General features: G+C 37.7%; 2 protein-coding genes across 2 annotated transcripts in view; both read left to right on the top strand.

Moving 5' to 3' along the window:
* Window positions 1-3,166, top strand: part of obscna (obscurin, cytoskeletal calmodulin and titin-interacting RhoGEF a) — a 46,566-nt gene extending 43,400 nt beyond the window's left edge. The window contains exons 78-82 of the mRNA XM_082188472.1: window positions 73-312; window positions 447-670; window positions 1,396-1,492; window positions 1,616-1,765; window positions 2,076-3,166. Coding sequence (XP_082044598.1) covers window positions 73-312; window positions 447-670; window positions 1,396-1,492; window positions 1,616-1,765; window positions 2,076-2,250 — 886 coding nt within the window. The 3' untranslated portion in view covers window positions 2,251-3,166. The remainder of the gene's footprint in view (window positions 1-72; window positions 313-446; window positions 671-1,395; window positions 1,493-1,615; window positions 1,766-2,075) is intronic.
* A 62-nt stretch (window positions 3,167-3,228) lies between these two features.
* Window positions 3,229-10,791, top strand: dmap1 (DNA methyltransferase 1 associated protein 1). The gene is made up of 11 exons (XM_082188499.1): window positions 3,229-3,371; window positions 3,750-3,857; window positions 3,951-4,042; window positions 5,264-5,462; window positions 5,590-5,748; window positions 5,862-6,029; window positions 6,566-6,751; window positions 7,006-7,077; window positions 7,633-7,705; window positions 9,227-9,513; window positions 10,003-10,791. The coding sequence occupies exons 2-11, from the start codon at window positions 3,759-3,761 to the stop codon at window positions 10,060-10,062; spliced, it is 1,395 nt and encodes a 464-aa protein (XP_082044625.1). The 5' UTR covers window positions 3,229-3,371; window positions 3,750-3,758; the 3' UTR covers window positions 10,063-10,791.
* The last annotated feature ends 15,936 nt before the right edge of the window (window positions 10,792-26,727 follow it).

Below are 26,727 nucleotides of genomic sequence, written 5' to 3'. Positions count from 1 at the left end.
AATTATTGATGCCAAAGAGACAGTGACAACAAGTAAGTAAATAAACACAGTCAATCTTGTTTCATTTGACAGAGGCCGTTTCAGTGTGGTAACGCAGTGTGAGGACAGTCGCAGCTCTCAGATGTTGGCAGCTAAGATGACCCACTACAGACCAGAGCAGAGGCAATTGGTTTTAAGGGAATATCAACTGCTTCGCCGGCTGAGTCACCCTCGGATCGTCCAGCTGCAGTCGGCAATCCTCACCCCCACCTGCCTGGTGCTTATAGAGGAGCTGTGCTCAGGACGAGAGCTTCTTTATAACCTTGCAGAAAGGTGAGAGGAATAATACTATTTCAAGTGTTCTGGTCAATTATATCATCACATTTAAAGATACTAGTGAAAATCAATATCCATAATAGTCGTTGTTGAAAAAAATGACCTTACCATTTACTCTTGATGGTATACAGGAATCTATATTCAGAAACGCATGTGACAGACCTACTAGAGCAGATTCTGAGCGCTGTGGATTACCTGCACAGCCGACGCATTGTACACCTGGACCTAAAGTCAGACAACATGCTTGTGACAGGCCGAAATGTAGTGAAGATTGTTGATTTGGGCTCCGCTCAGCCCTTCACTCCAGGACAGGTGCTGAACATCGAACACATCAAAGAAATGACAGATAATAAAGGTAAATCTATTTCTAGAAATGTTCACATCACTTGATTCAATCACTATACACTACCATTTAAAGATTTGGGGTAGGGAAGATTTTTAAATGTTTTTGAAAGAAGTTTCTTTTCTCACCAAGGCTGCATTTATTTGATTACTTATACAGTAAAAACAGTAATATTGTAAAATATTATTACAGTTCCAAATAACTGTTTTCTATTCTAATATATTTTAAAATGTAATTTACTCCTGTGATGGCAAAGCTGAATTTTCAGCCTCATTACTCCAGTCTTCAGTGTCACATGACCCTTACGAAATCATTCTAATATGCTGATTTGCTGCACAAGAAACATTTCTTATTGTTATCATCATTGTTGAAAACAGTTGTACTTGCTTAATATTTTTGATAGAAAATGTGATACCTTTTTGTGATAAATACATTCAGGATTCTCTGATGAATAGAACGTTAAAAAGAACAGCATTTATTTGAAATAGATATTTTAGCATGATAAAAGTCTTTACTCTTACTTTTGATCAATTTAATGCATCCTTGCTGAATAAAAGTACAAATTTTATTTTCTTTCTTTGAAAAAATCTTACTATCCTTAAACTTTAAAGTGGTAATGTATCTGTGTCATACGTTTTCTCAGCTTCTTGGCATCTTTAAAGAAAAAGTGTCAAGGATCTTATCAAAAACAAACCAATTTAGTTTATGAAAAAAATATTTTCTGTTCTGTTTGTTAGTTTATATTGTCCTTCCTAAAGCTCCTGAAATCTTAGATGGACAAGGAGTTGGACCCGAAACTGATATCTGGGCTGTTGGTGTTTTGGCTTTTATAATGTAAGTACTTTCATTCAGTAAAACTGGAACCGTACAAGGAATAGTGACATGACCCTTAGGGCATCCTTATTGTTCAGCCATTGTCAACTGATTTCCTCAATGATCTTTACTTTCCCCTTGTAGGTTGAGTGCAGACAGTCCCTTTCATGCTGATTTAAATTGGGAGAGGGATCGAAACATCAAAAAAGGAAAGGTCCAGTTCAGTCGTTGTTACCCAGGTCTCTCAGAGGGAGCCATCAACTTCATGAAGAACACCATGAGCAACAAAGCCTGGTAAAATTCATAGACTGCTTATTTTTTATATCCAAATAACAGACAATGAGATTTCATGTCATATTTTGATGAAGCTGAAGGAATGGCAGAAAGCTAATAAAATAGAAATAGTATTATTATATTTATGACTTTCCATCAATAGACCTAAGAAAAACAATTGTTAAATATATCCTGCTTCTAAACTTCAGGCAAATTATGATTTTAATGTCAAATTAAATATGGAAATTGCACTATAGTCTGTTTCACACCGAATCAGTTAGTATGTGGACGTACTTTAGGCAGTTTTTGATGTGGCTCTATGTTTCATCAGGGCAAGACCAACAGCTGCAGAGTGCCTCCAAAACCCCTGGATACAAGGAGACCGTCCTCCCTCCAAACACAGCGACTCTGTGGTCTGTTTTTCAACAGACAAGCTGCAGGCCTATCTCAGGGAAAGAGAGCTCAAGCGAGACCACGTCCGCACAAAAATTCAACTGCCCCTCTAGTAATGCAAGGGACAGAACATATTTGGAGGCTGAAAGTGATGTGTGAAACTGTGAAATGCTTTTAGTTTTTTTTTTAAGCATAGATTTATTTTTTGTGCTGCTCTCCCACAAGGGGAAAGATTATGATAAAGTTTTAGCAGTAAATGATAATCAATTATATTTCTTTAGATACAATTTTCAACTGGTGTAATCCAGCTATCTGCATGACAGTTCTTCCATTATTGCTTTGTAATCATTCAAACAGTGACACATTACTTAAACACTATTTTAAAATAGTGTAAATATTTGCATATTATGGCTTTTTGTTTGCAAGCTGCCCATTGATGTTTACCTTGAATTTCTGAAAATATCTATCTATCTATCTATCTATCTATCTATCTATCTATCTATCTATCTATCTATCTATCTATCTATCTATCTATCTATCTATCTATCTATCTATCTATCTATCTATCTAATCTATCTATCTATCTATCTTATCTATCTATCTATCTATCTATCTATCTAAATGAATGAAAGATGTAGAACTAGTTATCACTGTTATTGCAGTATATTGTTTTCTTTTCTTTTTTTGATGTTAATAAAATTATATGCCACCACTCTATCAGGGATAACTTTCTTGTATGATGTATTATGTGGTTAAATGCTGTATTTTATTAATCACTTAAGATATTTTATCTCATTTTTATGCAAATTTGACTTTATGTATGTGGATTTGATTGGTAAATGTTGATTTTGTAAGAGTGGTAAAGACAATAGGGATTTCTGTTGCCTCTTTGCAGTGTCTTGAATGGTTTCACATAATTATATTATATTCAAAAAAATGCCATGCTCCTAAAATAAATGTTTTGTCAAACGTGTTATTTTGTAGTTTGGATTTATCCATTGGCGATTTATATACCATAGGTAAGACATTTACAGTAATGAACAGTAGATGCACTACATCCTTTTGTCCGACAGGTGGCGATCATTCACACAACTGTGTCGAGAAGCACAGAGGAGCCCACCGTCGAAGAGGAGATCTGCATCCGCCGCTAGATGCAGCATTTCAGCTAACACTGTCATGCAAATAAAGACCACATACATATTTTAGAAACACAGGCTGCCTTTATTTTTCTCAGGTAAGATTAAACGTTACTTCTATTACCCTTATTGTTCGTAAATACTATTCTGAAAGTACTATATGAGCTCAATGCGGTTCCCGCCGGTAGGCTCATTGAGTCCGAGATCCGAGTCAGCGCTCAGGCTCAGTTTTTAAGCTATAATTTATTTCTTTATCTACCAGCTCACACAGACCCAGCAAACAAGTTCTAACATTTAACCCTGATGTGTTGTCTGTGTTTGATGTTGTTATTATGATCGTTGTCAGATGTACTGCTGCCATTCAGTTCTCATAACAAAGACTATGCTTATTTGTCTGCTTTCAAAAGCAAACCAACCATTTCATTGAATACGTATTTTATACATTTCTTTGCTAATCATTCTGTCTAAACTATTAGTCGTTCATCATGACTACCGGTGCTGACGTGAGGGATATTCTGGAGCTGACAGGAGGAGACAATGATCCAGGACCCATCAGCAAGAAGGACTTCATCAACTCAGACAAGGTAGCAAACTATTGAGTTCAGATAGATGGATGTTACTGTGACAGATGTCTTGGCTATGTACTGAGACAATTCTCATTCTGTTTATCTTTGTAGAAAAAAGCCAAGAAAGTAACAGAGACATTAACCTTCAAGAGACCAGAAGGAATGCACAGAGAAGTTTATGCCTTGCTGTATTCAGACAAAAAGTAAGATTGCTGTCTCGGCTCAACTTTTTCACCTCACTGTTTTATTGCCCATATTATGAGATTTTATTTGCATTGCCCTTTAAAAATGTATTTCCATGAGAAGCGGCAGATTCTGTTGCTGTCTGAATTTATCATTTATTGTTTGATCTTGTTGACTAACATGTTATTATAACATTGTTATATTACATCAATTGTACAGCAAAAGGGTTTGTATGAGTTTAAAGCTGTCATCATTTGTAGCTATTGCAAAATGCAATGCAAAATGCAAATAAAAAATCATACATTTATTTTTGAGAGGTAGAAACTTATCAATGTTGAAAACTGGTTTGGTTATACTGGTTTGGTAATGCTTCTTAATATTTTGTGCAAACTGTGACACATTTTTTTCAGGGTTCTTTGATGAATAGAATGTTCAAAGAACAGCATTGAATTAGAAATCTTGGTTACACTTTATGTTTAGGTGTCTAACTACTATGTACTTGCATCAAAAATACCTACAATGTATTTATTGTGTTCATGTTGTATTGCAAAACACTTACTGAGGTGGGATATGGGTAAGGTTAGAGACATGGTGGTATGACTAGGTGTAAGGCTGGGATAAGGGAAGGTTAAACAATGTAATTAGATGTAATTACAGAAATGAATTACAGCTGTAATTACATGCAGGTTTTTTTTTTTTTAAATATAAGTACAATGTAAAAACCTGCATGTGCATTGAATCAGTTGATTAATTTAAATGTTATTGCATATTAGTTAAAGACACCTTATATAAAGTGGGACCAAAATCTCTTGAATTTTGATCAGTTTAATGGATCCTTGCTGAAAAAAATAAACTTACTGATTCCAAGATTTTGAACAGTAGTGTATATATGTATGTATGTATGTGTGTATATATATATATATATATATATATATCTTGAGTTGCATGTAAAAATGTTACTGAAAATTAAATATATTTTGTTTTGTTGTGGTAGTGAAAATTTTGGCTAGGGCTAGTAAAAATCTGAACTACTGGTCCGACTAGGCCGTCATAAAAATCCTTATAGTTGAGCCCTGTATTAAAAATCCTTATAGTTGAGCCCTGTATTAAAAATCCTTATAGTTGAGCCCTGTATTAAAAATCCTTATAGTTGAGCCCTGTATGCTGCCAATGGATGCTGATATTGTTACATTGAAACATGACAACATATAAACATATCATTAACGTTTTCTTTTTTTCAGTCGGGATGCCCCTCCCCTGTTACCGAGTGATACTACGCAAGGCTACCGGACCGTGAAAGCAAAACTGGGCTGTAAGAAGGTGCGGCCCTGGAAGTGGATGCCCTTTTCTAATCCAGCCAGAAAAGATGGAGCCATCTTCCATCACTGGAGACGTGCAGCAGAGGAGGGAAAGGACTACCCATTTGCTCGCTTCAACAAGGTTGGAAAGAGAAGATTATTAAAATGACATTAGTAGAGCAAAGAGAGAAGAGATTGTGTTATATTCTTGTTTTGAAATAGAAATTCCTCTCCTTGCATGTTATTGAAAATCGTATTCCTGTTCATAGACTGTGCAGGTGCCTGTGTACTCTGAGCAGGAGTATCAGATGTATCTTCATGACGACGGATGGACGAAAGCTGAAACGGATCACCTGTTTGACTTGTGTAAACGTTTCGACCTGAGGTTTATTGTTATCCACGATCGCTATGATCACCAACAGTACAGAGTAAATTCCTCTTCATGATTCTGCTTTTAACTGAACATAAAATAGTCATTTTACCACGTTACATTTTGCTTCCTTCTAATCACATTTCTTCACTGATTTCAATGTAATTGTAGAAGCGCTCTGTGGAGGATCTTAAAGAGCGTTATTACAGCATTTGCGGCAAACTAACAAAGGTTCGGGCTGGAACAGGAACCGAGCCCAAGATCTACATCTTTGATGCTGGTCATGAGAGACGCAGGAAAGAGCAGCTCGAGAGACTTTTCAACCGCACTCCAGAACAGGTGAGACTGCTCAGACTTTACAATCTTCATAACAATTATTTTCACTCAAGGCATATGCAAAATAGAGGAGTGGAGCCTGGTCGAGTTGCGTTAGTACTGTGTTGAAACTCGCAGTAATGGAAAGGGTTTGACATTTCCGAAACACGCTCAAAGCGGTTGACCAATCACAACACACTGGTCCAGCCGACCTATCAAAGCACATTGCACTTTTGGAAGGAGGAGCTTCATAGAGACTGATCATTATTGACAGACTGGGAAGAGAGGTGCTGCAACAATGTAAAATATGTGTTTTTTTGTTTTTTTTTACATTCAAACATGAAACCTACTAGTAGACTCCTAAAACAAAATCAAGAAGATACTGTAAAAGGGTTTGAAATGGTCTCTTTAACTCTTTCCCCGACAATTCTATCAATGGCTGGGAACCGCTGTTTTATAAATGACGGAAAATTCCATCAATGGCGGGAAAAGAGTTAAGCACAAGCTTTATCTCATTTAGAATATTTACTTCATGAATATGTACCTTTTCCTTCCTTTAGGTGGCAGAAGAGGAATACCTGATCCAGGAGTTGAGGAAGATTGAGACACGCAAGAAGGAGCGTGAGAAGAAGGCCCAGGATCTCCAGAAGCTCATTACAGCCGCTGACACGACCACAGAGATGCGCAGAGCTGAACGCAAAGCCACCAAGAAGAAGCTGCCTCAGAAACGAGAGATGGAAAAACCTGTAATTTTCTCTTTATATACCAATCACACTGTCTGAATTCAAAGTTAACCTGCCAGCGATAATAGTAGTTGTTTGATGGGAGGGGGGTATTTTCAATCTTAGAAAAGAAAGTGTAAAGTTGGGATAATCGCTGCATGTTTTTTTGTGTGTGTGTGTGCATTTTTTAAACAGTTTTCATTATTTATTTTAATCTGTAAATTTTAAAACTCTCTATCACATTCTCCTCTAATGCCCTCTCATCTGTCCAATGGCAGGCTGTTCCGGAAACCGCAGGCATCAAATTCCCAGACTTCAAATCTGCTGGTGTTTCACTACGGAGCCAGAGAGTAAGATCAACTTGCACGCTTCGACAAAACTGACCCCTGATCCGTTTCTTAATATACGATCTTTGCAGAATATTATGATACATCCCTCCTCTCCACAGGAGCCTGTGGCGTTTAACTTCTCTCTCATTAGCCAGGAGTTGATTGATTAACACAGTCATAGGTAGAGTAATCTACCCACAGGAAGGCATTCCTCTTAAAGAGTAATGAAGGGAGGTCGCTCTATATAAAACCCATTAAGGATGGTACTGGGGTAGTATATGACTCAGATGTGGCTGGTCATCTGTTAGTCAGACTCGGGTGCATAAACATGTTTTGATCTGCCCTCTCTGAAGTGCATTTCAGGGGTATTATGAATGAAAGATGACCCCATTTTTATTCCATTGCTCCCACTTTTTTCTACCATGTAGCCATCTGAGATTAAAGGTGTTAATGTTCCATCTAGAGTTCCAAAGACCTCATGGATTCAGACATGAGTACACAAGCACAACTTAAGTTTACTTGAAGTTTATTTGTAGCTGTGGTATATTTAGTTAACTAATGAATTTGTGTGTCTAGATGAAGCTGCCCAGCTCAGTTGGACAGAAGAAAATAAAAGCAATTGAACAAATCCTGACAGAGCAAGGAGTGGGTAAGTAACGTTTTAAGTTGCATTACTTCTGAGCTCCTACCTACCATATCATTTCTATAGTTGAAAAAAAAAAAATGGTTCTGATTCATAAGCTGTTGATTCAGTTCTGATTTTAATTTTATTCTAATTCATTTGGCCAAATTTCAGTTGTAGTGTCAATTTTACTTGCATATTTTTTATTTTTTTTGCCATTGTATTTCTTGTAAAAAATATTATTATAACCATGTATAAAGGTATTTTAAATGATAAACTACCATTAAATAAGAAATTTGAGACTTAAAGAAATTTTGAGATTATATGGGATTTATTAATTAATGAATAATGTGCATTGTATGAACAGATTGTTTGTTTGTGAAACGGATTACACTGGTTGTGCTGTATGTTTTTGATTCACTAAAAATAACTGCTTTGAAAGAGTCATTTGATTCAGACTACATTCCTCATGCTGTATCTTATTCTGGGTTCGTACAGTCATGAAAAACCTGGAAAAGTCGTTGAACTCTAAAAAAGCAATTTCCAACCTTGGAAATGTTTTGAAAAAATGAAGAGTTTTGGAAAATTTGTTTCTCGAATATCTGTATAATTGAATTTGTTTTAATTGATTATGCTGGTTAAATTACAATATTTGGCATTCGGGCATTCAGTCACGTGATGTTATGTTCTCTCCGTGGAGTAATGGCTGGCACAGTCACAGCTTGTACTTATTTTTAAAACAAGTAGCAAGCAAACAAATTAAAATAGTCATTAATAGTCTGGTGGTGGCGCAATGGATAAGACACATGCCTTTGGTGTGAGAGACCCGGGTTCGAATCCACTGTGAGACACCAATGTGTCCCTGAGCAAGACACTTAACCCCTAGTTGCTCCAGAGGCGTGCGACCTCTGACATATATAGCAATTGTAAGTCGCTTTGGATTAAAGCGTCAGCTAAATGAATAAATGTAAATGTAAATGTAGTCATTCATTTTAGTTGAAGGCAACTACCACTTTTAAGCCCCAGGAGGGTAGTAAAGACATAATTAAAGTAATCCATGTGACTCCAGTGGCCTCAATCTACTTTGTTTGCACAAAAACACCCCATAATTTACCACTTTATTTACAAAATAAGAATCTCCAATATGTGTTTTTATTTTTATTTTGGGTGAACTAATCCTTTAAGATGTGTTCAAGTAAATTTGTACATGGATTTTTAATCTTATTTTACATGTATACTTAGACTTAAATGGAACTTTAGGTCGTAAATATTGTGTCAAAAGGCATGGAAATTTATTGGTAAAAATGTGTACAAACCCTGACCTATTCTTGTCCATTATTTCACAGAACAATACCTTTACCTCATAACAATCAATTTGAACTTAGGTGAAATATGACTTATTTTGCCATGGTGCTGAAAACACTAGCATAGAGTAAACGATTGATCTTGAGAATTTAAAAATCAATATTGGGATTGTTAAAATGAACCGTAATAATTACAGTTCAGTTTAGAAAGTCTTATAACATATCTCTTCTCGTTCCACGACAGACCTCAACCCTATGCCCACAGAGGAGATAGTGCACATGTTTAATGAACTCCGCAGCGACCTGGTCCTGGTTTACGAGTTGAAGCAGGCCTACAGTAACTGTGAGTACGAACAGCAGATGCTGCGGCACCGCTATGACGCGCTTCTAAAAGCAGGGGGCGCAGTCACACCACAGAGCGAGAGCGGCGGAGCCCCTGACAGTCAATCCTGGCTTGGCGCTGATGACATCAAAACTGAAGCCAAAGAGCAGATTATTGATGTGGTTGGAGCTCCACTCACTCCAAATTCGGTGAGTTTCAGAGTTTTTTTTTTTTTTTTTTTAATGCCTAACTGTAAATGGCCATGACTTAATTAATGGTTGGCTTGGTAATTTATGATAGGCCTACTTTAGTAAAAGACCACCACAAGACAAGGCCATGACGAGACCACACAGAAAAACTATGAACAAATAATCTATCATGAATTCTTATTATAATCCTGATAACTGGAAATTTATAGTGTAACTGGTAACACTATAAATTTCCAATATTATAATGCTCATCAGATCGTTAGTTAATGCGCATTCAGATATTTAGAAATATCATGAAACCTTAATTTTTTTCATGTATTTTCACATAAATACTAGCTCTGATTGTACGTCAACTGCTGAGCTATTGATTTAAAAAAAAAAGATGATAATTTAAATTGACAAGCATTTTTCAATGAATCTTTCATACAATTCCACTGTTGACAGCATAATTATTTGAATATGGTTTTCTTCATGTTCCTCTTTGTACAGCGCAAACGCAGAGAATCTGCTTCGAGTTCCTCATCTATCAAGAAGGTGAAGAAACCGTGACATAAATGACTCTGTTAACTCGATTGGACATTTTTGGAAGAGGAGAGAAGAGGTGTCTGGAGCTCTCTTAAGTGATTGCCTGTTTTGGTTGGGGTCAGAGGCTGAGTTTGTGGTTGTAGGTCATCCGTTATCTGCTCTTTTGATGACCGCTCTCTGGCTCTCTTTGTTAATGTCTTCAGCACAATGACTACCCTCCCTGTCCGCCACCCCTCAATCCCACCTGCTTCCCTCCTCTCTTCGTTCTCCAGACCAAACCTGTGCCATGACACAGACCACCCTTGACAACCTATTCCATTATACCACCTCCTCTGTCCAACCAGGCAGCCCAAACCCAGATGAACTGTAAATTGGCAGAGAGAGCTAATCGCCACATAAGAAGACTGAAGCAAGTAGAGGGAGAAAAAAAGAATGTCTGCTTGTCTGTCTGAAATGAACGTATGCTGGACAGATGGTATGAGCCTGGATCCTGATGGGGAATTTATTGAACATTTATCGTGTTTGTTTTTGGCTGCATCTTGAAACAGCAGGCTCTGGAAAAATGTTTCAATTTTTTTGAGGTGTCGCTGTCTAACTGCTATCTTTACGTCTGACATTCTGATGTGCTGTTTTTCACCTGCAATCTCAGAAGAGTTGTAGACAGTCTCACCCATCTCAAATAGATGCTCTTGTACATTGAGCTTATTACTTGTAAAATGTCCTTGTGTTTAATAAATGTTTTTCCCAAGTGTTTTCCTTTTAATTTGTTAAAGTGTAATGAAAGGAGAAAAAAGGAAATGTTGGTATTTCACAACTGATTATCATCTAGGAGTTAGAAAATCTTGTGACCATGATTCGGTGTAATATAGCCTAGTCAATATTTAGGTTAGGGACTGGTTTAGAATTTTAAAAACACGTAAACCAAGGTCAAATTTTCAGCATCATTGATTTGACTACGACAATGAAGCTGACAGCATTAACTAAACACATCCGTGCGCTGAGTTGTTCCGTGAGATTCGGGTATTTTGCTCCGCATTTGTGAGGCACTCGGTGCGTTTTAAATTAGCTGTCAAGCGCGCGCATCAATAACGTGAACAGCGCGAGCTCTGCCGCTCGTCATCGCCACTTCATGAATTCGCCGCGATAAAGACATCTCCAGTAAATTCATTACAGTATTGAACATGACAGGAAACATTTATAATTTACATGTCAACTCTGCATAACCCGTGATAAATTTATGCCAGGCAGTAGTAGTAGGCCTAAAGAGCTGTAGTGAGCCTTTCAACTGAGGCAGTAACATCGAAAGACCTTCTGACTTAAAGGTTTCCTTTTCTTTGGAACAGATCTCTGTGAACACAATTATTTATTAATATTAAGAATAGTGTAATTTATTTTAGAAGACATTTTAATTTTAGAAGTTAATTTTAGAAGTTAACTTGTTTATCTCTATTTTATTCAAATATATTATTGTTTGTAACTGAGTTAAAAGGCTGTTAATGTTTCTGTTTCTGTTGTTCATCAGCAGGTGCCGTTATCGTTATAGCTGTGGTGTGGACTTCCCTATTCAGTTATTAAAGTTTTATAGTTTAAGCAATATCACACAAAGTAGAAAGACTGTTACTCCGTATTAGCAATATGATTGTTTTATACATCAGTTCAATACGTAAGAAGTTATTATGGAGTAAAAAGTTTAACAAAATTAAGTCAGTTATATATTTTTTGTCTCTGTCAATGTAAATAGTTTATAAAGAAGCATATAGGCTTCACAAGGCGTTGGAGGTTACCACAGATTAGCGGAGTAGCTGGATTTGGTAATGTATTTTTTTTGTTTTAATTATTTTACAAGCTCACTAAATATTTTGAGGTAAGTGGTAGTGTCCACTGGAAAGGAATTAATCCCTTTATCTTTCTGGTCTGACTGTAGATAAAGCAGCTTCAATGGTGAGGAAAGCTAGCAGCTGTGATCTGTTGAGAGGAGAGAAAGTGAAAAACAGTGGTAAAATTGATTCTTGGTGTCTATATTTCATGTTGGAAATTGGCTCGTAAATCCCGACGTATGATCTATGGTGGCCATCCTTGGGAGAAAAAAAATCAGTAAGTGTGTAATTTCTCCCTTGACAGAACACAGCCGAAAGACTATCCCTCTTTTCCACTCTCTCTTCCTCTAGGTTTCTTTTCATGACTTTGTGATGGCTCCATCTCATTACAGCAAATCCATTTATCAAACGTTACTAAGCAAATCTCATTCCAAAATTTTGTATGGACATTTGTGTCATTCTCAAATGAGGATGAAGGTCATGTGAGCAGTCTCATGTCTTTTCTCTTACGCTTTTCTCTTACGTTTATTTTTGTCTGGAATGCCGGGTCAACAACTTACGTTCACGTTAATGTGTCTTTGGGAGGGTCATTCCATTCCATGCTACAAATGTGAAAATGTAAATGGCTGAGCATTCCTCCTCAGTGGGACACCAGACGTAAGAGGTAAAAGGCATCGGGCAGAACCCTGCCGGAGTGGTTTATTATCCCGACGAAGAAGTGATGGTGTGAAACGAGAGCTCTTTATCAGAGGCACTGGAGTGGAGGAGAGCTTTTTAATCATGGCCTAAGAGGGGTGAAGGGTTTTTATCATAATTGAAGTCTTTCCAGGGCTAATTGTGGCTATATGTCATTGTCTGAGAGCACGCCTAGAAGCAGATGTGCTAGGGATATGATGGAGAAGAGTTAGTCAAGAAAAAGATGACATGAGGTCTGTCATCGAGGGAGCGAGGCTTCATACAGTTTTCATCACTCTATCAAAATGCATAGATCTCAATCACAGTCGGATGATGATAATGAGCTTTCATTGAACTCCAAAGTACATGTTCTGATAGGGTGAAACTCATTTAGAAATCATTGTTTGATCGCTACATTTCTTTTTCTTTTTTGAATATCAACATAGGGGAATTCATCTTCAAGAAAGACAATGAAATGCTTTATTTGAGTTTCTCTCGGTTACAGTGGACCTTGCTGACTGAAGCAATAGTGGGCATCTTCAGGGAAAGGTCAGTGTAGCTCATTTCAGCTTCTTTTTACCTATTAGATGAGGTTACTGTCCTAGTCACCTGTTATTAGTCATGCTCTCGGCCAGTTTTAACCACCCCAGTCTGCTTTGCACAATGTTTCCATATCCATGGCCCTAAGACAGCTAGAAACGAAGGTGATTAAATTGGGACACATTGTGTCTCTGGAGAAAACTTGTTCACTCAGGACACCTTGGTATGAGGGGAAAACAACTGTAGACAGACAAAATGCACTTTCCTAGAATGTCATGCAGAAATGTTTCGATTATTATTATTTTTTTTAAAAGGTACTTTTAATCAGAAACGGCCCAATTGATCAAAAGTCACTGTCAAGACATTTATAATGTTACAATAGTTTTCTGTTTTAATATAAATGCTATTCATTTGAGCTTATAAGTATAATGGAAAAAAAATGTATAACGTTTTTCATGAAAAATATTAAACAGTAGGCTACAACTGTTTTCAACATTGATAATAATAAGAAATGTTTCTTGAGCACCAAACTAGCATTCAATTGATTTCTGAAGGATCATGTGACACTGATCAGTTTTGCCATCAAAGGAATGAATTACATTTTAAAATATATGAAAATAGAAAATGATGGATTCCTTTCAAAATCATTTAAAAAATCTTTCCAGCCCCAAACTTATGAACCATAGTCTGTATATTGTATTATATTAGGTATGCAAAATGTTTCTCTTTTAGATATATTTATATTGAGTATTTTATTTATATAGAATATTTATTTATTTAATTGTGCTAATTTTCCCTTTTTTAGGGGGAAATATTGATAATATATGTTCCATAATCTAGATTCATTTAAATGTAATCTTAAAACACTAATCATTTCATAACAGGTACATGTAATCTTCAGAGAATCTCAAAACAGAATATCCGTTTTTATAATATACATTATAAAGCTGTAATGCCTAAATTCACTCTTAGTATTAACCTCATTTTAGGTAACAGAATTGTATCTACAGTTTTAATATTGGCCATTTACCAGCTATCGGTCATAACATTAAAAAATAACTAGTGCATCCCTAATAAATATATGTAAACAAGAGCCTTAACCATTAGAAAGTGTTAACCGAATAAATGAAAAGCTTTTGAAGTGACATTGACAAGCTTTTACTCAGACTGTTAAGTAAAACATTGTTTAGTTCATTGAGAGAAAGCTGTTTCTGTCCCATCTAGCAGCCAAGCCAATGAACCAGATGGCTGTGAGCAAGACAGAGAGAAGTTATTCTGCTCCATCCCTTTGACCAGCACTGCCTCAATTATCAGACTGACGTTTCATTAGCTCCTGCAGCTGATGCCACAGCGGAGGAGCACTGAAGTGTGCTGAGAAGAAGTGAAGGTAAAAAACGACTCATGCTAGTTGCTAACCTATACACTCAAAAAAGTGTAAAAGCCTATAGGCTGCTAATTTTAAGAACTATTATTATTGAATCCCAAAAATATCTGAGCCAGGGTTACGTTTGCCATCAAAGTGTGTGGAAATTTAGTTTGAAACAGGCTTTGCGTGTGTACACTGGGAGGTTATCGCAGGGCTAAGCCCAAGGAAAGTGGCAGATTTAAAGGATTCAACCCCAAGATGCTGTTGAGCTATCACGGATGACAGGCCTCTTCCTCTGCTGTCAATTTCAGCGAGAGATTAAACCCAAGAATAAAGCTTGGGCCATAAAGTATGCAAGACTTTGGTACCTCTTGTCAAGACTTTGTCATATCTCTGAAACATCATTTGAATTTCATTTTTAAATTCAATGATATTAATTGCTTTTCCATCTATTCTTAAAAAGAGATTGTTGTTGGCATAGCCTTAGGTGAGCGAGGCTGACTTATCAGTTCACTTAAGGCACTAAAGTGTAATCTTCAGTCCTTCCCTATGTGAGAGAATCAATATGTTCTGCTGGAATCCTGAGCTGAGAGGTTAATTACAGCTCAGGGTGCTTGGAGAAAGAAAAGATGCAATGGGAATGCACGTCAGCTGGTTGGATTCATTCAGTGTGTGCATGTTTTGGATAAGGTTGTGTTTCTTTATAGCAGTCAACAAAGCAAACCTTTCATGTTGAATTAGGTGTAGTCTTGTGATTATTTGGGATAGCGTATTAGCATGCTTTTCATATAACATCATAAACCCATGGAAGCCAATTTCCGCCACATAAAAAATAAAACTTGCTTTGGTAAATCAAAATTATGACACATTAGGTCATAATTATGCGATTTAAATCCGAGGTTTACTTGTCGTAATTATGATTATTTTTATTTTTTTTACAATCTACATTTTTATCTTAATTATGACTTTTTATCTAATTTTTTTTTTTCATTATGACTTTTATTTTTTTTATTTTTTTGGGCAGAAATTGGCTTTCAGGGAAACCTCATATCACCATCTTTATACTTTAACATTCACAGTCCATTATCAAGCGATTACAAAAACGATTACAAAATAAGTATATAATTTGCCATTTTCATATTTTTGAATATTTGACTTGTATTGAATGAGGGCAGAGAGGAGAATTAGAGCTTTAAGAAAGGCTCATAAAGTCTTATTAAGACAGATCTGGAATTAGTTTAATGATGTCTAATAGAGGGGGCAATCACACATTTAATGCAAAGATCCCTTTTGGCACAGTGCATAGAAATGAGTCAATTACGTATTCATTAGAGGCAAAGGCAGACTGTAAGTGCAGTGTGAACTGCATAAAGTGTTTGTCTTGATAGCTTAAAAAGCTACTAATAAAAAACGTTTAAACTGGCTAAGTGTGCGCAGTATTAAAGGCTGGGTGTGTTCAGGAAATTATAGAGATATTTTACTGAAAAATAAAAGTTCTGTCATCATTTACTCACCCAGTATGACTATTTCTTCTGAACAAAACAACACAAAAGAAGATTTTCTAAAGTATTTGTTTTGGACCCCATTGTATGGCTTAAAAATGATTCTTTTAGTTTTTAAATATGTAATTTTGTGTTCCACAGAAAAAAAGAAATACCTACCGGATTGGAATGACATAAGGGTGAATTAAAAAATGTCAGTGAACTAACCCTTTAATACACTTATAAACTGCAAAAAGAGATGTCATATTTCTCTAATATTTATTCCAACAGTCTTGTGGTGAGCAACAGGGGCTACAAATATACCCATTTTTTTTAAGAGTGTTTTGTGTGCTTTAAAATAGCTTTCAGGTCAGCTTCCCTTCTCTTTTCTCATTCTTTGTCACTTTTTCTATTTCTTTGTCACTGCCCCCTCCCCTGCCTTCTCGCGCTGTCACCCTTTACGTTGTCCGTCGGCGGCGCACACAATTACAGGCTCTGATTGCTATCAGCCAAGGTTGGGGGGCTTACAAATTAGGGGATAAATAGGATTTCCTACATGCTGGATGGCAAAGGCCAGGGAATGGTAATGAAAAACTATACATCACAATCAGCGCGACAATCCTATTCATACAGCCAGGCATTACATTCACTCTTCATAATAATAGCCAAATGACAGTCATGGCCGTAAGGCAGGAGCGAGAAGCTCCCCACATCCATACCCCATAAGCATCTCCCATCTGAACAACATCCATGCCCAGGCTTTATTGTTATGCCGTGGTGTGATGCCATTTGCACGCTGTTTGAGAGAATTTAATTTATTTCTTCATTGTCATCTCCCATGAGTTTATGGGAAGGCTTTTTCTGTGTTTTTCTGAAACTAGCTTGTGTTTTATTGAAATATAGCTGGATTTGAGCTGGATTTTTATGATTTAGGACTGTTAAAAAATGTCTCTGTCTTCTCAGGAGAGGAATATTGCTGTATGGCTATTTTAGGTTCATTTATAAACATGTTGAGTGCTTGTTTGTCAAACAGATGCATGCTGATACCCAGGAACACACAAAGTATGACATAATATTGAAAAAGTTAACTTTTTAGACTGTTCTGCACATCTCCTATGGCTTATTTTAAGCTTCAATTTGCATAGCAGAGCCCTAAAACTTGACAAACAGAGAGAGGAAAGTTACCATTCTTGTTTCTCTATCACTCTGGCTGAGGGACAGACATTCTCGAGTAGATGAAGACTCATTTACTTCCACAATCAGTTGCAGCAGAGCCAATCTGTCCCACAAAACACACGCACACACTCATTCTCGCGCACAGAGGTTGTCAGACCGCTGCAGGACTGAATCCACAGACCCACTCAGACCACAATTACTTGCGCTATAATGAGAAACTCGAGTCTGCCCACTTCAGTATCAGACTGCCACTAGGAGGAGATGGAGTCAATTAGAATGCATTGCACTGACAATGCAAACTCATTCACTTAGCCTGCCTATTGACAACCTATCATGACATTCCGCAGAGAGGATGTTGCAGTAATTGGCTCTATTTTTATTTTTGGTAGTCAGTGGTAAGGAGCATCACAAAATGTTTTCTGCTCAGGACATCTCAAATTTGTGTAGTTTCTCTTGACTTTAGTGAAGTTTAGCTTCGCTGAGCCGCTCTGAATCTGTTTTAGCTGCCTGATTTAGAATTTTACAATTACATTACAGTAACCTCTACAGTTTTATTTAGTTTGGATTAATACCCTGTTTTAATGACATTTCTTTACAGAAACTAGGAGAGCAATATATTAAAATGATCACAGAAAATTATAAAAAATTCCATTAATCCAGAAGTTTCAATAATTGAATGTTCTTTAGTGTTTATAATTTTATCCAATTAATAGATTTTTCTAGTCATTCTTGAAGTTTTTTATTTATTTTTATTTTAGAAAAACTGTTGGGAAAAACTCCCAAATATAGCAGTTTATACCCGATAAAATGTTTTAGAGCTTGACAAAAATACTTGAAAAAATTGAGGGAACTAATTAAAATAAAAAATATGATGTTGGTTTAGCTTATTTTAAAGCTTGTTTTGTCTTATTTTAAGACATATTGTGGCCCCCTAGAAGTGTGCTGAGGCCTATAATGGGTCCTGGTACCCTGGTTGAGAATCACATGGGTTTTAGTCTGTCCCGCATAGCTGAATGTATGGCTTTCCTATCTTGTTCTCCCTAACTAATCCAGTTTTCTACTTAAGGGATAAAAGATTCCCTGATTTGCTTTTTGGGAATCATCTGATTATGAGATGATAAAACAATTGCACCTATAGGGCCTCTTTAGCTTCTGGCAGCATCAAGAGAGATCAATCACATTTGATCAAATTCTCAGAGAGATAAAGGGCATGTACACACATAGCACATATTCACACACTCTTATAATTTATCACCAAGGTGACAAGCAACCCGACAGCATTTCGATCAATACCGCGAAGAGTAATCTGCGATAGAACGACATGGGACAATGGCCTGCACTTCGCCTCGTGAGGCCACAATAGATTGGCTGAGGAATCTGATGCCACCAAGACACTGAGAAATCTGATGGCATGAGACACAGTGAGGTGACTGAGATAAAGGGAAGATAGCAAACACTTCCCCTGTCGGGATTTCTAATCTAGGGCAACAGGGGGATTTTGTAAAAGCCATTATCACCACTACAGATAAAAGTGCTTATCTGACTCTTTGCATTTGTGCACAGTGCTTGTATGCGTAAAACAGATTTGTTTTACTAGTCAAAGCCATTTAAAATCTCATATTCAGAGCAAGAATATCATAGGTGATATTTCAAGCAGTATTAATAGGGCTGGAAAGTAAAAAAATAAATGTTCTGATTAATCACAGTTTTCATTTGAATGATCCTGATATTGATTGTTAAAATACCAAGATCGATCTTTTACTCTATTTTCAGTGGCTGCCTGAAAATGTATTTGTACAGCACTAGAAATCATATTTTATCAGAGTTGTGAATGTGAGCTCAAAGTGTGAATCGAATGTGATGCAATAATACAAATAAATAAAAAGCGTGTAGGCCTACCATGAAATGATGGCAAGAATTGCTTTTCTGTTAAGTTGTCCTCGCAAGCAACGTGACCTGTGTAGTCCAATTTACAAACAAGTGAATCTTATGAACAGGTTATTTTTAGTGAATCAAAAACTTACAACTTGACCATTGTAGTCCAGTTCCCAAAACAAAATGACTCTTAGGAGCTGGTTATTTTAATCAGCTGTTTAGGTGGGTTACTTTTAAAAATCTGAATCAGAAACCCATACGCACACACACATTTACACACGTGTGTGTGTGTGTGTGTGTGTGTGTGTGCGCGCGTGCGTGTGCGTGCATGCGTGCATGCGTGTGTATTTTGTTCGTAAGAAACAGAGACATTGTAACTGAAAAATACCCAAATGAATCAATTCGAGAGCTTGTGAATCTAAATTGCATAGAATTTTGGAAATATGTATGGATACTTGACCATAATATTTATGGCCTAACTACTTAATATTAATTAAAATGATTGGTTGGGCATTTTTAATTCAAGGAGTACAGTCACAGGTCTTGTTCTTTATCAGACCAGCATATCAATACATCTCAGTGAATCATTATTCCATCACCAGTGGGCAGAGAGAGTGCATGCTTGTGTGTAATGGACTGTGGGAAGGGCCAGAGATGAGACTTCTTTCTTGGGGTATGTAGGCTCATAGTCTTCATCATATTGTCCCAACAGAGAACTGACTCATCCATCAGTTCCCGTCCTGCTCATCCATCACAAACCACCAACATGCAAGCACAAACACACACACACACCTGGCTTGCTTCTAAACCACAGGAAGCAGGGATTGCTTAATGTCACACTCGCTCACTTTCACGCTCTCATTCATGTGTGGTGAGATGGATGCAATCGTTATAACTCGTTCTCCTCAAACTGAAATGGGATGTAAACATACTCCCCTCACTTGTGAGGTCAGGATGCAGCCAGTGGATTGTTCAAGAAAGTTTTACAATGCTCTTGGCCAGCGTCACCTCGACTGCCCTACACAGCCAGAAATCGATCCACCAAAACAGTCCACTGAAGAGATGAGCGAACTGGCTAATTCACTATCGATCTGGACATGGAGCGATACTTCTCTCTCTTCAGTTGTTATGGAGTATCCGTTATGGTTCAGTTCTTGAACCAGGGCAGAAAAAAAGAGATGGAGACAGTATCCCACATAGTAGCTTCTGCTCTCAAAGTGTTATTTTTGGAATCAGCTCTTCGGTTCACACCTGAGCTCAGTATTTTTGCTTGCAATAGTATTCAAATGTTAAAAAATTTGGGGCCAGTGACAGTAAAGACATTTATAATGTTACAAATTTATTTCATATAAATTCCTACACACAATTAGTGTGATCTGAAGGAGCAGGTGACACTTAAGACTAGGGAATCACTGCTAAAAACTTTTCCATGAATAAATTACATTTTGAAAATATATTAAAATAAAGTCATTTTAAATGTAAAAAACAATATTACTGTTTTTAGTGTATTTTTGACCACATAAATACAGATATGGGGAACATACTGTAATAGACCTTTCAAAAACATTTAAAAATCATTAAAATTAAAAACTTTTTGAACAATGTACTTCTCTCTTTTTGTCTTCCACAGAAGAAAGACAGTGAAACACTTTTGAATGACATTAGGGTGAGTAAACAATGACAGAATTGAAATTGTGTGAACCGTCCATTTAAGTCCTTGTTAATTCAAGTTTGCTATATTCCTAGAATATGGGTCAACAGAATAATCCAGAAGTGTTGCAGTTATATCAACATATGATCCATCGCAACGACCCTATCTGTGTGAGGTAATGACATCCTGTCTAAAATAATTAGAGCTGTGTTGTCCACAACACAGAGGCACGCTCACCTCTGACACTTTGCTGCCAGATGATATCCTGACAAACCTCAACACACGTCTTAACATTCTAGAGGTGAGGATCAACATCATCTGCCGCTGGAGGCCTATTAAAGATAGAGGTAACACTCTTCAGGGATTGCCTCCATTGCCACCTTTAGTCCCAAAGGATTATTTAGTCGCTCTGTCAACAATGCTTTGGAGAGACACAGGATTACTGCAATTCAGCTCATGATATTTTGCTTTAGTTCTTTGAAAGCTTATGTTGGCGAAATGGGTAACGTGTCACGTTCATTTTCAGTGTGTAAACATAAGCTCTCTCTCTCTTCCATCCCTCACTCTGTTTCTGCATTCGTCTTTGCATCTCACCTCCGCCCTTCTTTCTCCGGTGTCACCTCTATCACAGTCTAATTGGAATTCTGTCACTAGGTAAATGCTTTGTGACCAGTTAGTGACAGGTGAGTCGTCCCGCCATGAGAATCCGGGAGACAATCACCGTCACCTGGACAGCACAGAGCGGGACAGAGGCGTTAGAGCTAGAGGGGGCCATGCTCGGCACTGACCTGACACCTCCATCAGGACAGTAAGAGCCAGTTTGGAATGCCAGTGTGCCTGTAACCGACTATGTGACTGACTGACTGGATTCATACTAACCATATCCCTACTCATTTCCCTTGCCAATTAAATGGAGGAGATGTGATGCCTCGCTGCCTCTCACTGCCCTCCCCCTCAGCTGCCGCCTATCTTGGACACAGGATAACAGGAGACACTATGGTCCTCTCTGTTCTGGATTTCTTGGTGCCCGTTATGACTTGCATTACACCCACAGGGCAGAAAGAGGAATCATTTCTTGTGTTTTTTCAACAGTATAACAGGAAAAAAGTTGCAATGGGGTTTTAATGGCGTTCCTGTCAAACGTAATATTTAAACAAATGGTTTAAATTAGATTTATTTCAATATTCTTAACTTTAGTAAGTATTTGTTTTATCAATGGCAAATCAAATGTAGTTGCTTTGCAATTTAAGATTATTATTTAGAGCTAAGTTTTAAAAGTAAAAAAAAAAAATTATTCATTTGAATTAAATACATTAATTATAAATTCAAGTTCACCTTTTGTGATTACTCAGTTTAGTTTGATGGAAATTTGTCATACAACTGATGCATAGATATTATAAAATATGAAATATTAACCTATTTTTTTAATTAAAATAATCTATGATTAAAGAGAGAAAATTGTACATTTAATTTTATTATTAAACAAGGATTAACTCATTTATCCAATAATGGGAACTGAACCCAGGTTGTTTTTCTTATATACTATACCTCCAGGCTCCAGCCCAATTAAACTCATAGTTCTAATAGTGCAGAAGAACATCACGACAATTTGGTAAGTGTGACTTCTTTCAGTTTCTAATACGTAATATTAGTTGTTCAAAGTTGTGTATTAATAAATAACTAAATGTCAGAATTATATTTGATATGCTACATGATTTTACATGTGCTCTTTTCAACACCTGGTTGATACCTATACCTCAAACCCCAGGTTTTGCATGATCTTCACACAAGAACAGGTCAATATGGCGTGCACCACAAGGTTCCTGACAATTCTAATTTTTAACCCCCTCCCTTCTTTCACATTGCCTTAAGGTTCAGAGTTTGCCTCTACTAATTCGTGGTGACGTGGGATGAGGCTGTCCTTGCCAGGCATTGGCAAAGGCCATGGGCTTCATCATGACAGTGAAGTGATGTGCCACAGCAGCTTGTATGTGCTAACATGCAGATGTCCTTAGTACTGCGGTAATTAGGCAGGAATAGCTCCCCCTTAGGTGCTGCGTGCTCCCACTTAACATTTTACACAAGCCTGAAAAAGAGCAGCAGACTGATGTCTGGTACATTAGTCACACACAAAGAGAGGAAAGGTTAAAAATGGCTGTGGCGTACCGCAACACCAGTCTTTCTATACATGAATTAAACATGCTAAGGGTTCACTTATCAGAGTGGACTGCCAAAGCTATTTGCACACTAAGGAGATAATGCACACGGCCATTGTTTTGTGCACGGCTGAATGAACCGTATAATTCGCCTTGTCTGTTTTCATGTAGTTCAAATATTTTGGGTCCGTTGGATTGAAATCTTTTAGATCCCCTCACATTTGATCTTCCCTGCCTCCTGCAATACTGCTGGCTTCCACTGACTCTCCTCTCGCCCTGTTTCTCTGATTGCCTGCCACCTCCCGCCTGTAACGTTGTCGTCAGTAAAAACAGATGCGACACCAGGCAGAAAATCAAAGCTGAGAGGTAGCAAGTTGCAGTTCAGAGGCCGTCTCTGCTTTAACCTCTCTCTCTCTCTCTCTCTCTCTCTCTCTCTCTCCAGAGCAGCAAGGAATTTAGAGGCTGGCAGAATGTAATTTACCACAGGTATGTATGGATGTAACTGGATGCAATCTATAAAGTGATGATCCCATGATCTCTCTACTGCGCATTCAAGAATGTGCGCTTGTATTTTTTTAATGTGTACACGTGCAATTCTTGCTTTATTGTACCAACCCAGATGTGCATTTTTATGCGAGAAGCACATCTGCGCAAAGCAGAAATCAAGTTGACAAACAGTAAGAACTCCCCTGTGGTGAAAATCAAGTTTTTAATGTTGTATATACAGTATGTCTGTGGTGTTTTTAATATGCTTTATAACAAATATGCAAATTAATAAGTCAACACCATTGCTGAGTATTTTGAAATGAAGTATTTTGCAGATAATATTTTAATAATTAGCTTTGACATACAATGATACAGAATCAACATGTCTTTATCACAAATATTTTTTTCCCATGGATCTGTGTATGAGATAATGCAACGCATTCTCATATAACTGCCTTTATAATTAAGGAAGGGATTCTTGCAAGGGGATCATCTTATTTTGAGGTCCTTGGCATCACCATGTTAAGGTAAGAGGAGGATGAGGCTGATTAAACTCCTCCATATGGAAGGTTAAGGAGACATGCATATTAATGACAGTGATGTGGCACATGATCAATGGCTTTTAATTGCTTTTCCTGGTTTGTGGAACAAAGTGCCATTAACTATTGATCTGCTGAAGAAAAGGCAACTCACGCGCCAGCACTGGGTGAAGCCTGCCATAATAGGTATCAGGAAGGATACAAGAAAGCGGCAGTGTTAACAAGCCATACATCAGTGTCAGTCCTGGAGGATGCTGTTGTCTTTTTATGCACACCTGGGTAGACTGCTTGACTGCACGCCAACTGCCACAGCAGGTGCTGCTGGGTGATAGGGAGAAATCCAAAGTAATGTTTATTGCAGCAGCTTGTTAGTGCACAACAACTCTCAGCACCAGAGATTCACAACATGAAGATACTGCAGGATTAAGAATATATTTTGAAACAAATAGACCAGACAGCTCCTGTTTTGCAGGCTTGATATTTTTCAGGGAAGGTGTTAGCCAGAAGAATAATTATGTGATGTGAGGGAATACCTTTCATTTTTATGAGTCTAAGAGTATTTGTATAGTTGACATGCCATGCCATTTGTAATTTAAAGCAATATTTTAAATTCTGAAGTCCATGTATAAAATGAGTTGGCTGTGCTTGATGTGTTGGGTCAGATAAACGGGTAACAGTGTGACTTTTCAAAAGGTAATTATTTCAACGGATTCGAGATGAAGCTCAGTGCATTCAACTAAAAACAGATTCATAAAGGACATCAGAAAGTCAAGAGGTGAGTTTTTTTCATGGAAACCGTGAAACATTTTTTCAGGAGTCTTTTATGAATGTTCTAAAGAACAGCATTTATTGGAAATAGAAATCCTTTTTACCATTACAAATTAATTTACTGTCACTTTTGATCAATTTAATGTATTTTTGAATAAACTTTTGAATTGTAGTATGTGTGATTCCCTACCCCCTCTGTTGTCCTATAGATACAGTCAACAAAACACAGCTGGAGAGAAGATCTGTTGCGCACAAAAATATAATACTACAAATGTCCGCCCTTCTGTATGACTGAATCAGTCTACGCAATCGCAAGCCCTGTGTATGGCGGGTCAGGCCCCTCCTGGCCCTCTTTTCTGTCCCCCCCCCCCCCCCCCCCCCCCCCCCCCTTCTCTCTTTTCCTTCCTTGAAAGAGGCTGTAATCAGAAGTAAGTCAAGCACGACAGAGAAACATTTAAGAGGAGTAATGAAAGGAGATTGGGGAGCCATTGAAGAATAACACCCAGGCTGCTTTGCCACTGTCAAATTGCATCAGACTCTAGGTAATAGATTCTCCAGAAGACATTCAATTTCATTCAAAGGGGAGCCCTCTTTATCCCAGTGCATCAAATATTTAAACACTTGTATTAGAGACAGTGTCAGTTCCTCAACTCTGAGCCTAGACCACTGATCCCCCCCGCCACCTCAGTTCTTTTTCACTTGATGTCACCCATTCTCAAGGTGTTATCTCTCGCTCCGAAGCTGCATATATAGGTTTTCATTTCATTCCAGATACTTAAAATGGTATTAGCTCTTTTTTCGATATCACAGTCTTTGTTGCTGCCTTGACTTTTCGATTTCTTGGTGAAAGGCTTAAGGATCTCTGGAGAAAAGAAGATTGAGGAGTCATGCTGGAAGAGGAGGAGGAGGAGGAGGAGGAGGAGGAGGAGAAGAGAGAGAGATTGGCAGCAGCGGAGCGTATGACTGACGCTGTTCAGACTCAGTCTAGCTTGTCAAATCTTTGGACACAAAATGAATTGGCATATCTGCACCCTGCATAGAGATATCTTTCACAGAGGCCGATGCCGCAGAATTGTGAACTGTTAGGGTAAGTGCTGGATGTTCTGAAGTGTCTTCGGCCTAACATTTATCATTTCGGGGATTCGACACTCTCAAGAAAGTTATTCATTCACCCTCTTAAATCACATCAGATTGAATCTCTCAGCATCTAGAGCTTTCCCACTCTCCTATACATTAGAGCCTGCAAATTAGGAGAAGGTGCTAGACTACCCTCTCCTCCTTTCCATCTCCCTCTCTTTTACCACTCCGCCTTCTCATTTCCTCTCCTCCTCCCCCACGCCTCTCCATCTCATCTCCATCTCTCCCAGCCCCGTCTCCTCTGCCGGGGCCCCTATTAGTTTAGTGACCAACGTTGTATGAAAGCCAGCAGTAATACTGTCCCAATCCTCAGCCGACTGTGACAGCCCGCGGTAATGCCGTCCCCCCGGCTGAGTGGATGGAGCTCTTCCATTAACGCCTCTAACATGGTGACACCTAACCCAGCCTGATATTACGCTCACACACTGATTAGGGGCCGGGAATGGAGTCGGCGAAGGTCCTGGGCGATGGTAGACTAGCCGAGTGAGGCTTTAACAGAGCCAGACCTGTCTCCGCTGCCCCCGCCAGTCACTCACACAGCCGGAATTGTTTAATTGGGACAGCGGGCGTGGGAGACTTGAGTTTTAAAGGGATAGTTCACTTAAAAATGAAAATTCTCTCATAAATTACTCATCCTTGTCTTTTTAAATTCATATGTCTTTCTGTTGATGCTTGTTATGTCATGACGATAATTTATATGACATGCAATAACCGGTTTCGTGGTATTGACATGTTGCTATATTTGATTTAGGGTCTGTATACATGTGTTGATTTGTTTGAGGGGCAATAAAGGTCTGTTCAACATACAAAGTGATTATTTCGCTTCAGAAAACTTATACTAGTTGATATGATATGAAAATAATATAAATATAATGATTTAATATAACATAAAATAAAAATGCTGAAACATTCATATATACATATATTTCGAATGATATGTGGGTGAGTAAATTATGTCAGCGTTTTCATTCTTGGGTGATTTATTCTCCAAACATCATTCTCACTTTGTCAAAACATTACAA

The sequence above is a fragment of the Leuciscus leuciscus genome (genome assembly GCF_965113295.1).
Source record: "Leuciscus leuciscus genome assembly, chromosome: 13".
Classification (NCBI taxonomy): Eukaryota; Metazoa; Chordata; class Actinopteri; order Cypriniformes; family Leuciscidae; genus Leuciscus; species Leuciscus leuciscus.
The sequence above is the reverse complement of the archived record's forward strand: the minus strand, read 5'-3'. Positions and strand labels throughout refer to the sequence as shown.

What these genes read in the sequence shown, in the direction of transcription:
- dmap1 (XM_082188499.1), top strand. Translation starts at nt 3,759, where the DNA reads ATGACTACCGGTGCTGACGTGAGGGATATTCTGGAGCTGACAGGAGGA. An exon ending in CATTTGCTCGCTTCAACAAG is followed by an intron (nt 5,463 to 5,589) that starts GTTGGAAAGAGA and finishes TCCTGTTCATAG; the next exon opens with ACTGTGCAGGTGCCTGTGTA. An exon ending in CCTGACAGAGCAAGGAGTGG is followed by an intron (nt 7,706 to 9,226) that starts GTAAGTAACGTT and finishes GTTCCACGACAG; the next exon opens with ACCTCAACCCTATGCCCACA.